This window comes from Peromyscus maniculatus, chromosome 1 (assembly GCF_049852395.1).
Source record: "Peromyscus maniculatus bairdii isolate BWxNUB_F1_BW_parent chromosome 1, HU_Pman_BW_mat_3.1, whole genome shotgun sequence".
In the NCBI taxonomy this organism is placed as follows: Eukaryota; Metazoa; Chordata; class Mammalia; order Rodentia; family Cricetidae; genus Peromyscus; species Peromyscus maniculatus.
The window spans coordinates 174,679,134-174,691,923 of NC_134852.1; the positions used below are offsets into that span (position 1 = coordinate 174,679,134).

The following is a 12,790-nucleotide window of genomic DNA, read 5'->3' on the forward strand; positions in this document are numbered from 1 at the left end:
TTTATATGTGGCTCCAAAAATTGGGAAATGAAATGATGCTTGTCACATTTCTCAATAGAGAAAATGGGCCACATTTCCAACTATGAGCTTGAAAGAAAGGCATTGCCAGGACTGTTAAAACAGATTTCACAATGGTGGGTCCATTAATCAGAACAAACACTGCTTAAGAAGTACCGAGTGGTTCTTTATAAGAATTAATGATGGCTCTGCAGTGAAAGGAGGGGATTTGTCATCGAACATTTGCACGAGTGTAGCCAGATTTATTGTACTGCAGCCCATTTTCATTTTCATTAAAACAGCTGGGCAAAGTTACGTGGGTGAAAATCTAGGGCTAAAGAGGTGGCTGATGAATTAGCAGAACCAAATGCTCTGTGAAGCTCAAGGTGACTGCTGATGGGAGTTTAGGGAGGTGGTTGGTTGGTTGGTTGGTTGGTTGGTTGGTTGGTTGGTTGGTTGGTTGGTTAAGGAAACAGCCTCCACCTGCTCTAAGCAGTAATGGCTGCATCCTCACCCCATCCAGCCTTTGTGCCCTGTAGATATGAGGGAAGGATAAGAACACGGCTTGGTGAGGACACTCTGTAAGCTCTATAGCATTGATGAGTGAGCAGAAGCATTTGGGATAATGACATAGTAATAGCCAATTCAGTAGGAAAAATCACCTGCCCAGAACAGGACCCCCAAGATCAGGCACAGCTGACCCTCTACAGATGTCATCACCAAGGTCCTCCCCATTCAAATGAAAGAGAAGCTCTCACTGCCTCACAAAATGTAATTTCTAGTTTGTTGTCTGGAAATTAAAGTATATCTTCATGTGAAAATAATGCTGGATTCATTGACCTCCACTGTACGCAAGAACATAAAATTATACAATTTCAACTAAATCTAGCTTCTGTCTTACACAGAACATTCCAAAACCATCCACTTGACGTGCACAGACCTCCTAATATCAGACAGGAGAGCTAACAGCAGGAAGAGATAGGGACAGGTCATTACAAAGACGCAAACCTTACTAGATCTCAGCTTCTCTGTTGATCAACTGGAGACCTAAAGGCCCTTTGTAATGAGAGGGCAAGGCCTCCCCGCCCCCACAAAACTAGAGTGCGAAATGAAGACTATTGACTTGAATCAGTTCTATGCAGGCACACTGTGTCTAAACGAATGTAAGGAATCTTTGCCCACTTTGCACTTACTGGAGCTTCTTGGCCATTACGTGTCCCACAGTTTAACCCATAGAGTATCCTGTGCAGTGGTCAGGGTTGGTCTCATTTAACAGGTCAGATACTCACATTGTCCAAATGGCCAATACTGTCAGCATCTGATAATGGAGTGAGTTGGAAATTTCTACACAGCACCGAGCCAGAGTAATGCCTAGGTGACCTCATTTAAAATGCTTGTTAGGGAGATGACTTGCTATTTGCAATATGATCCCTTAGCAATGAATAGACTCATAATGGACCTCAAAATTGTTCATATAGACTGGAAGGATGGTTCAGTGGGTAAAGGCGCTTGCAGCCAAGCCTGATGACCTGAGTTCAATCCCTGGGATTCACATGGTGAAAGGAGAGAACTGACTCTCACAAGATGCTCTCTCACCTCCACATGAATGCCATCACATGGGCCATCCCTGTCCCAAAATTAAAAAAAAAAAGTTAAATTGCTTCTCATGACAACTGAAATAGCTCCTAATTTCAAATCACATTAACAATTTAATAGGAATTATTTAATTTCTCTGGACACAATTAGTGTCCAGAAGCTGCCTACTCAGCAAGTGAGGTCGTTGTTATATGTAAGTGAGAGATACGGTGAACAAGGTGGTTTCTATAGACATAGGAATACAACCTGAAGATTTTCTATTTAATTGAAATCTCTAGGTAACCTTACAATGATGCTTAACCCCTGATTTTAATACCAATTTGACCTCCCAATCCATTTATTTGATTTTCTAAACAATGGTCAAAATGATTTTTTTTTTTAAAAAGTAGCATGCTGATTTACTTAAATACTTGCCTTTTGTTTTCTGGGAGAAGGGAGGAATAAGGCATAGATTATGGACAATAGCTAAAAGCCAAGGCAGCGAATGTTTGTGACCTTTACTAGGTTCTGGATAGTCAGACGTGGTCTGTACAGAATCTTAGGTTTCTCTGCATAAGAACTGGTCCTAATCAAGACGGTTACAGTTAATGGAGATGCCTTGAGCAGCCTGGCAGTTGGTATACTTTCTCATTTATGGTAGCCTAATTCTTCCTCACCATCTCTTCGTTTTCCATATAAAACTTAAGTGTGTTTTACTTTCCAGTGGCACCAAACCAAATAACAGATATGTTGCCTTAATCCTTCCTGTTATTATTATTAATATTCCTATTACCTCTCACAATACTGCAGCTGCTTCACAACAATACTGACACAGCTGACCAGAATCCATGGGTAGCTCAACTAGACCCTGAATTCAAAGGCCTGTAGCACATGAGATACAGTGGCACATAAAAGAATCATTCAGAAAGAAGTATCACCCTGGGCTTCAGCAAGAGCTTGAAGCCATTGCATCAGCACGGGCTTGCAGTCTCAGACGGTCACTGGGACTGAAGCAAACTTTAAAAGATGAGTGTTGTTTCCATGAGTGACAGGACAGAGTGCATTCATTATCCTAGGCTTTGCAGATTAGCATTAGTCAAATGCACAGAAAAGTGGGAAAAGCTCTCAATAGCGCATAAGGCTAAATTAAGGGGAAAATTACTTGCCCGAATAGAGAGTTTACAAAAGATGTAATGATTTAAATTCAGAAATAGTATGACCAAAGGAAGAAGTCAGCCCATTGACCTGTCAGTGTTTCATAGGGATCTGAGGGCCAGAAAAGCCACAAGGAGGCTGTACCAGAACCCAAACTGCATCATTTAAGGGAAGAGACTGCTAACACAGCCGTGGAAGGAACCAAGACCAGGCCTGGGTGAAAACAACATTTGGAGAAGTGCCTCCTTAGGACTTGGAGACTAGCTGGTTTATGTAAAGGAAAAGGAGGAGTAAGAGGAAGTTGTATCTTTGAGGTCAAGAGAAGGGTGTAGAGTCAAAGCTAGGGCCCAGAGCCTCTCATGACCCACTAGTAGTGTGAGCTTGGAAACAGTATGGATCCTATCTTATCGGAAATGTTGGAGAATATGAGATGGAACATGTAAAACACTTAGCACACATGTACTTGGAATGCAGAATTCAGGCTCCACAGAGTGACCTTTCAGCCAACAGTGGGCCATACGTATGATGCTGGGCTCATATATGTACATTGGAGCTCAAAGATGCCACCCCTTAGTGGCATGAGTGAAGTATAATGTCAAAAAGCAGCACATTTTGTTCATGTGTATGGTGATTTTTTTTAAAGCAAAGACTATACAGTTACATGCCACAGATAATACTTGACTACTGGCTATTTTACTGGTGTATGTATTTACTATGCTGTGCCTTGGTCCTCATTTTGGAGTACTATTGAAAAGTTGACTGTAAAATAGTTTATAAGTCAGTCACTATACATGTGGTCCTTGGTACTAACCTCAAAATTATTGAATTATGAGGCTTGGAGAGTTGTCTCAATTGGTAAAGTTGAAATACGAAATTTCACACAAATATGAAAACCCAAGTTCAAATACCAGCACCCACATACCAAGCCTGGAATAACATACATCAGTAATCCCAGTGCTGGGAGGGGATGTCTTGGGAGACATCTGGCCAGTCACTATAGCCAAACCAGTGAGCTTCAAGTTGAGAGGAATCTTATCTCAAAATTTAAGATGGACAAAAGGGCTGGCAAAGTGGGTCAGAAGATAAAGACACTTGCCAGCAAATCTGATGACCTGAATTGAATCCTGGGACCCACATGATGGGAGGAGAGAACCTACTCCTGTGACACATGGATGTACACATATGCATACACGTGTGCACACATGCGCGTGTGTGTGTGTGTGTGTGTGTGCGCACACACACACACACACACAATACTTTAATAAATGTATAAAATAAATAAAAAGATAGTGGCTGAGGAAGACACTCAAAATTAACTTATGGTCTACATTTGCAGGCCCTTGTGCATACACAAACGAATATGTATATACACACATACACCACACACACAAAGAATAGACTTGAATCTAACTGAGCCAAAGGTAGTGAATAATTTGGGGTTTTTGACACAGGATTTCATAAAGTCCAGGCTAGCCTCAAATTCGCTATGTATCCAAGGCTAGACTTTGAACTCCTTAAGTTCTTGCCTCCACCTTACAAGTGCTGATTTCAGTATTGTTCAACAAACCTAGTTAATCAATTATTTTCTCTCCCGTGGAACTTTTTTAAATTTTCATTTTACATTAATGTTCTCTGTGTGTATATATATGTATGCACATGTGCATGTGTGTGTGAGCCATAATGGGCATACAGAGGTCAGAGAAAACTTGTGGGAGTTGGTTCTCTCCTTCTACCAGGAGGTCCTAGGGATTGAACTCAGGTCTTCAGGCTTGGTGTCAAGGAAGAGCCTTTACTCATGAGCCACAAACTTCTGATCCACTGGCCTCCATCCTTCAAATCTTGGGATTACAGGCATGCACTATCATACCCTGTATCAAACCAAGAGCTTCAGGCAGGCATTCCACAACTGAGATCTATCTAATCCCCTATGTGATATGCACTTAAGAATGCTGTAATTTTGATTACTAATTTATTCCCTAATGCTTTATTTCTATCCCTTTGCACTATAAATTAATCATGATTATTGTTATATATTGTGCAATCTACATGGTTTTATATTTACCATGCAGTTACTAATTAGTTACATCCCATCCTGTGTTTGAGATCATCCTGAATCATATAAGCTTCAACTTGACCTCAGTGAAAACTGTCAGAGTTTTCAAACTCAGGGTTGACATTCATAAAATGGCTATATTTTCTCCCACTTTGAAAAGCTGAGCTCTAAACCGACAGGCTATTCTCCTGGCTTTAGCTTCTATTGCTGCAGTTTAGGAGTGGGCTTCCTGTCCAGAGTCTTCATAGTTGGTGCTTTCTGTGATATATCATGACTGAGGTTTCCTGCTGTTTATCCTTCCTGGGACCCACTGAGCTCTTGGACCTGAGAGTTGGTATTCAGTATTTCTGAGAAATATTCTGCCAATGTCTCCTCAAGCAGTGCCTCCTCCATGTTTATCTAGAATTTCTAACTCACTCTTGTGGTGATATTTTGTTTGTGCTCTCACAAATAAAACTTGCCTGGAGATCAGAGTGTGGAGCTAGCCATTAGAGGCCAGGCAGTGGTGGTACACACCTTTAATCCCAGTGCTTGGGAGGAGGAAATGGGAAGTGATACGGCTGGGCACAAGAGAGGAAGTGATAAAGTGGGGTGGAGACAGGGGCTTGGTGCTTTCAGTCTAAGGATTCCTAGAGGTAAGAAGTCTTTCTAGTGGCTGGCTGCCCTGCTTCTCTGATCTTCAGGCAAGCTTTATTTGTTGGAGCATACACAAAATATCACCACACTCTCTCCTGAGCATCTTTGGTTGTGTTTTGCTGTGTATTTTTCTAAACCTTCATCTTTCTAGGCTGCATGTGGCTAATTTATAAGAACCATCGTCAGTAGGTTCCTTTTCCATGCCGATTTTCACTTACAGTATCCCACTTCCATTTCTACAAGTTGTTCTAGGTTTTCAAATGCCCGTGGTCATTATAGCTTCTTCTTCCTTGTTTTGATATCCATATATAAGATGTTACATGTGTCTGTTTTGTATTCCATGACCATCTCACGGTCTCAGGGTCTAGCTCAGCTATCTGTTGGCATGCAATTATTTCCAACCTGCATTTATTACACATTCCTTCACAGAGGATCTGTGTTTGCCTCTGCTGCTTACCTGGAGCCATCACTCCATCAAAACAATTGGCATTAACATATCTTGTTTTAGGTCTCAAACCACACTAAGTAATGATGACAAACCTGTCTGTGTAGGGGCCTGCTTGTCTTTAGAAATAATCAAATGTGAATTCTTTTTTCAGTCTACCCAGAGCCTACCTCAGTCTTCCAGGGTCGAGATAAGCAAGTTTCCTATAGCCTTCTTTTATATAGTTGCTTAGTTTTTCCTCCTAACATTTCAGAGTTGAGCACCTTAATGTATACCAGCTTTCTGTGGGGCTCCCCAAGGACTCCCCCAGACTTCAGAAACTCATCAGGTCAGATGTTGAAGGGGTGCAGAATTTGGGGGAGTCTCTTAGATCCAGCCCTGCTCTGTGCCCCCAAGCAGACTTTCTTTAGGAATTGAGTATCTCTGCATTTCATGCCAAGTCAAGAGTATATTTCAAAAGATTTTCCTATCGTTGCCTAGTATATCAACTATGTAGTTGAATTAAAACTTATATGTCCACGTACATGGTTCTATATATTATCATTGTACTTATAGTATTTGTTATATATACTTAGAATTTCCTGTTGTGTGTAGAAAAGCCTTGATTTCTACAATAAATTTTCATTTTTGAATATAGGAATAGCTGGCCTGTCTTCTGTCACTTGTCTTTTAAAGATAAAATATTTGAGCTGGGTGTGGTGCCACATCTCTCTATGTCAGCACTTAGGGGGCTGGAACCGGGAGAATCACTGTGATTTTGAAGTCAGCCTAATCTGAATAGCATGTTCCAGGCCAGCCCTAGCTACTTAGTGTCTCATAAAAATTAAATAAATAAGTATTGATTGGTAGATAATACATACATAGATGATAAATAAATTATAGATATTGATATAGATTTTACATAAGTAGATAGATAATAGATAGGCATTTGAGATACATTTATAGTTAAATATAACCTGCCTGATTTTAAATTTTTCATTGTATAATATAGAACTTTAGAGTCCTCTGGAATCTCAAAATCATAGCAGGATCACAAAAACACAAAGTCAGTTATATTGACATCTAGTTTATTTAAAGGGATTGATCGTATTGAAAATATTAGGAGTGTTTGAATTGTTGTACAAATATAAACAATGGTAAAATATCAACATGATTTGTTTTAGGAAAAGATCACACCAGGAAAATTGTATTTGAACTACATTTTATAAAAATCAAGCAATTTTCAAATTGGTATAACTCAATTTCAACAAAACCTTTAAAAGTGGGAATCCCTTGGTCTCCTGAGGCCTCTTTTGGTAAAGGAAATAATCCCCTCTCCTTAAAATATCTGATTTCACATTTGAGGACGTTTTCTTCAAGGCAGACACATATAACTGTCACAAAGACAAACAGCTCCTGGCAGCCCTGTCCATTTCTCTAATTGTTCATCTTCATTCTAGTATGTCCGAGTATCTTTTGATACGAAACCTGATCTCTTGCTACACCTGATGACCAAGGAATGGCAGCTGGAGCTTCCCAAGCTTCTCATCTCCGTGCACGGAGGGCTGCAGAACTTTGAACTCCAGCCCAAACTCAAGCAAGTCTTCGGGAAAGGGCTCATCAAAGCAGCCATGACAACTGGAGCGTGGATCTTCACTGGAGGAGTCAACACAGGTAATCATAGTGCAATGAAGAAAGGCAGCTGCAATGGTGTTGTGGCTAGAGTAATTTTGCTTCATCGAAAATGTCTGTATTTCTCTACACCTCATCGCTACCATATGTGTCCACACTCCTGATTGTTCCTCCTTTCTTCCTTTCTTTACCTAAGTGATAGCTATACAGACGGTTTTCAACTAAGGAAAACTGCATATGAGAAATGGCTTTGCTATTTCGTGACTTAGAGGATCTGTATACATGACTAAGGGAAATCCACAGGGTGTTTTTAGTAGGTGAGATTTTCATAGTTTTCCACTAACTCTTTAAAGAATAACTTTTTGTTTTAAATTGGAATGTCTGCCTTCCTTATTTAAAAGCAAGTTCACAGTTGATACCAAATACCATTTTTAAAGTGTATGCGTGAGGGAGGGGGAAGGGAAGAGAGAGAGAGAGAGAGAGAGAGAGAGAGAGAGAGAGAGAGAGAGAGAGAGAGAGAGAGAGAGAGAGAGAGAAGAGAGAAGAGAGATTGTACGTGCCATAGCCACTACTTGGCATGACTACTACATGTAGTCAAACAACTTCAGGTGTCAATCCTTGCCTTTCACTCTTGTTGAGGCAGGGTTTCTCTGTTGTTTGTTCAGTCTTATTGAGGCAGGTTTATCTACTGTTCAGTCTTGTTGAGGCAGGTTTATCTACTGTTCACTCTTGTTGAGGCAGGGTTTCTCTGTTTGTTCAGTCTTGTTGAGGCAGGGTTTATCTACTGTTCGTTCCTCTATACTCCAGACTAGCCACCCTGTGAGCCTTTGACAACTCCCCATTCTCTGCCACTATAGGTCTGCTACAGATGCTCATACTACTACTGTACCTGGCTTTTACATGGGTTCTGGTGATTCAAACTCAGGCCCTTATACTATATGGCAGTTGCTTTATCCATTGAGTATCTTCCTAGCCCCAATTTTTTAATACTGTTTACATCTGGGGCATGAATGATAAGGTTAAATCTAGATTATCACATGCTTATTTAAAATATTTTACTATTAATTTCTGTGTATGCATGTGTGTCTGAATGGGTTTGTGCACATTAGTGTAGTGCCCTCAGAAGCCAAAAGCATTGGATCCTTCTTAGATCTGGTGTTACAGGTAGCTGTGAACTGTCCAACATGGGTACTAGGAACCAAACCCAGATCCTCTGCAAGAGCGGTACATGCTCCTAACCACCGAACATCTCTCCAGACCCATGTGTGTTTATACTGTTAAATGTTTCTTAAAACATTCTGTATCAATAGATAATTAATTTCAACCCTCCATGGATTCCAGATACTTTTTCCTGCCTGCCATATAAATTTCCATATTATGATACAGGCACGTTAACAAATCAATTCTAATAACCACTTAAAGTTATGTTCTTGTCTACAGATAATAGAGTAAACTTTGTTACCAGATACCCTGAGTTCCTATTAAAAGCATACCAATGGAGCTGGACAGCAGTGGCACAAGCCTTTAATCCCAGCACTCTGGAGGCAGAGCCAGGTGGATCTCTGTGAGTTCAAGCCAGCCTGGTCTACAGAGCGAGATCCAGGACAGGCACCAAAACTACACAGAGAAACCCTGTCTCGGGGCAGGGGGGGGGATACCAATGCCAGGCATGGTGGTATATACTCTTAATGCCAGAACTCAGAAATGATAGGCAGGTGAATCTCTGTGGGTTTAAGGCCAGCCTGGTCTACAACAATGAGTTCCAGAACAGCCAGGGCTTGAGAGGGGGCTAGGGAAAGACTCCAAAAAAAAAAAAAAAAACAGCAAAAGTACCCTAACAACTTTGTAATAAGCTAATGCAAATGTGTCATAAGGCTCAAAGCCTGTACATGTGGACACATTTAAAGTTAGTGGGACATGCAGAGTATATAACTCTAGACGAACTAACACATTCTTCTTGAACAATAGTTGAGTTTTAGCTAGGATGATGTTTGAGTGACACCAAAACTGTAAAATCTCCTACATAGCTAGAATTCGTGAGCAGTCAGCACACAGCTAAACGGGCACGTTTTGGCAGTGAACTGTGCAGATGGTCCATGCCCAGTGTTGTGTTGTAAAATCCCAACCCGGCCCATCAGCTGGCAACATCTTCAGCTGACCTGCTCAGTCTACTCTTATTGTTGATCCTGTAAAGAACAATTTTAGTTACTATTCAGATTTTAGTCCCCACATTTTTGCATTCACTAAATAGAAAGTGCTTGCAATGGAATTGTTTAGTCTTTTACTTTCGTGATGTAGAGAGACCCACCCAATGCAAGGCTCAAAAGAAATTTTAACCAATTTTCTATATTTAAGAAGTTGGATTGCTAGTTCTTTTTCTTCTTTTATGAAATGCATTCAAAAGTAGGAGGGGGAGAAATTACATCCTATATAATCCTATACATTAAACAGCACATCTCTAGGTCAGAATATGGGACTTTAATGATGGCTATTAAAGCTGTAGCAGGTAGAGAAAAACATGGCAGACAAAGAGGCATACCATAAAGTTAGATTTCTTGTTGAACCCTGATGTATTTTGCATATTAACATTAGTATTTATGGATTTACTCTTTTTTTGTCTGAAAGTTGTGTTCAGCAATATTTTTACTCAGATGATACATAGACAAGCCAACAGGTGAAAAGAGTGTCTCCTCAAGCTCTAGTATAGTTTTATTTGATTCCTAAAAGAAAATTCTTGTCTGATCTTGTGTCTACATTACAACTAAGTTATTGAAACATGTATGATGTCTCCATGAAGAAGCTGCTTGGTGTGTTCTGCCTGTTCATGCATGGTTTCTGAGACTGTCCCTCATGGCCCACAAGCTGAGTAACACACTGACCATCCCATCCTCCCATCAGAGGGAACATCTCATATACTGTTAGGCATCACTGAAGGATGCAGCAGTGAAATGTGGAGCTGTTGGGGATTCACAAGTTGCTAGATGTGCAAGGAATTATATCCACTTTAATGTTTGCAGAAGGGTGGCCCTGAGGATGAGTGCTTCTTAGGGAATGGGGAGAATGTTGATCAGTGTAAATTCTTAGAAGATGTATCTTATGTGCCATGTATAGAAACGATGGCCCAAGAAGGAAGCTAAAAGATTAGAAACTGTATATTCTTTAAATGCTTTCTTAAAGTAAGATCAGGTTCCCTACTGCTGTAATCTGGACTTCCTTGCTTTTAACTGTGAGGCAATTATTAACGGAAGGAGGAAACAAATAGAATGATGAATATTAAAGGTGCACTTACACATTTTAGCATAAATTTGCCATTGAGTAAGACAGCATTATTACTAGGCTTTCCACATTATGTGCTATAAATAGGAAGAGGAAATTGAGGATAATAAAATCTTAGGTAAATAACTACTGAAATGACCCTAATTCTTTCACAGGCTGTAGAATAAATTAACTTTTTGTGCTTTTTATTCCAAGGATGCAAGGATACTAATAAATCACTATGCTTATAAGAAAAGGGTCCTCTAATTATATTTCCTCTTTATAGGCACTAGATAGTCTCTGTTTTTCCATGTGAATTAAAGAAATGCATTGTTTGAATTGTTATTGAATCTGACAAATATATCTGCATTATAGCTACTCTTATAAAGTCTCTTCTTTTTGTTGTTGTTGTTTTTTGGTTTTGTTCTGTTTTTCAAGACAGGGTTTTTCTGTGTAGTTTTGGTGCCTGTCCTGGATCTTGCTCTGTAGACCAGGCTGGCTCGATCTCACAGAGATCCACCTGGCTCTGCTGGGATTAAAGGAGTGCACCACCACCACCACCACCACCACCACCCAGCTATGAAGTCTCTTCTAAACTTAGTTTTTATAGAAATGTGTCAAAATTGTATATTCAACACTCTCCACCAAGTTAAAAGCACTCTTTAATTTCCTGCAGAATGATAGGAAGGTCACTGCCCTTAAATGATTAAGTTAATATCTCTCTCTCTGCTCCTAGGCGTCATTCGTCATGTTGGAGATGCCTTGAAGGACCATGCATCTAAGTCTCGAGGGAAGATATGTACCATAGGTATCGCCCCCTGGGGAATTGTGGAAAACCAGGAGGACCTGATTGGAAGAGATGTAAGTCATACAGAGTGCTCTATTATCTGACTTCTCCTAGCATCTGTAATACATACAGGATGATGCTTTTGAGTCCATTTCTCAAAGTCAAACTTGTATTATGAAAGGTTTACTAAATGATTAGCTGGTTTCCAAACTCTATCTAGATAAACTCCCTATCAAATCTCCCAACCAAGAAAATTCAAATATAAGACCTACCAACCACTCTGCCTCTGCTTAAACCACATGTTCTTGGCATGGTTATACCAAACTGCATTTATTACATGTAACATCAGGCAGCATGAACTAGTTGCTCCTTCAGAGTGGTGCTCCGTCAGAGCAGGACTTTGCCAATACAAGGCTGTGGCTTTTGTAGCATTAACATGCTCATTTCCCAATTGAGAAAAGCCAAAGGGAGTGCCTTTTATTCAACATTATGACTTCCTTTGTTGGCCCCTTTTGCTAAATACTTGGCTATGATTTAAAATGCCCTGACCAAAATACAAAAGAGTGAGTGTGAGTCTCTGTTTCTTTTTCTTGTGTCCAGGGCCACACACTAACCAGCAGTAGAAGTCTAGAGCATTTTTCCCCATTTTCTTTCTGGGTTATGATTTTACTTCTGTTTTTTTTTCTGGGGAATTTCCTTATAAAATAAACAGTATTACCATCTTCCAAGGGACATTGCCCTCTATATAACTTCACAAAAGTCCATCAGCCAGAACTGATAAACAAATGAGCAGGTGAGTATAGTTTATTTCTCCAATAATTCTATAAAGTTTTTATCATTATTCAGTCTACTAGAATAACTCACTCTCCTTTAATCAAAGCCTGACAGAGAGTAAAACATTTATACTAAACAGTTTTTATCAAGAGATCTTTGGAGCCAAAATAAGGTATTAAAGCCTGAGAACCAACTGGTTCAAAACTGATTCTTTTATTGAGACTGTACAGTCTCCTCATCCTCATACCATGTAGACATTTTTTAATGCAACACAAGAGAGGATGCCATCAAACAGAAGTACAGATTCTTAAAGTGATACCAAATGTGCATGCATGCCCAACACTACCAAATAATATATAGAAATGCAGATTTAGCAGGAAGACATGAGAGAGATATCAGGATAGGGGTTTCTTACCTAAAGTCTCCTGGATCCTTCACATTGCGTATCTTTGCATGCTGTAGCCAGCAATCCCCAAACTGTGAGGTAGGCAGGACTGACTAG

At 40.0% G+C, this 12,790-nt stretch overlaps 1 protein-coding gene across 22 annotated transcripts in view; it reads left to right on the forward strand.

Moving 5' to 3' along the window:
* Positions 1–12,790, forward strand: part of Trpm3 (transient receptor potential cation channel subfamily M member 3) — an 848,188-nt gene that overhangs the window by 585,827 nt on the left and 249,571 nt on the right. For all 22 annotated transcript variants that reach the window (XR_013047854.1, XR_013047855.1, XM_006985391.3 and 19 more), the window contains exons 4-5: positions 7,301–7,514; positions 11,464–11,588. Coding sequence is in view for 20 of the 22 variants with exons in the window: in XM_006985391.3 (XP_006985453.1) it covers positions 7,301–7,514; positions 11,464–11,588 (339 nt within the window). In the remaining 2 variants the exon portion in view is untranslated. The remainder of the gene's footprint in view (positions 1–7,300; positions 7,515–11,463; positions 11,589–12,790) is intronic.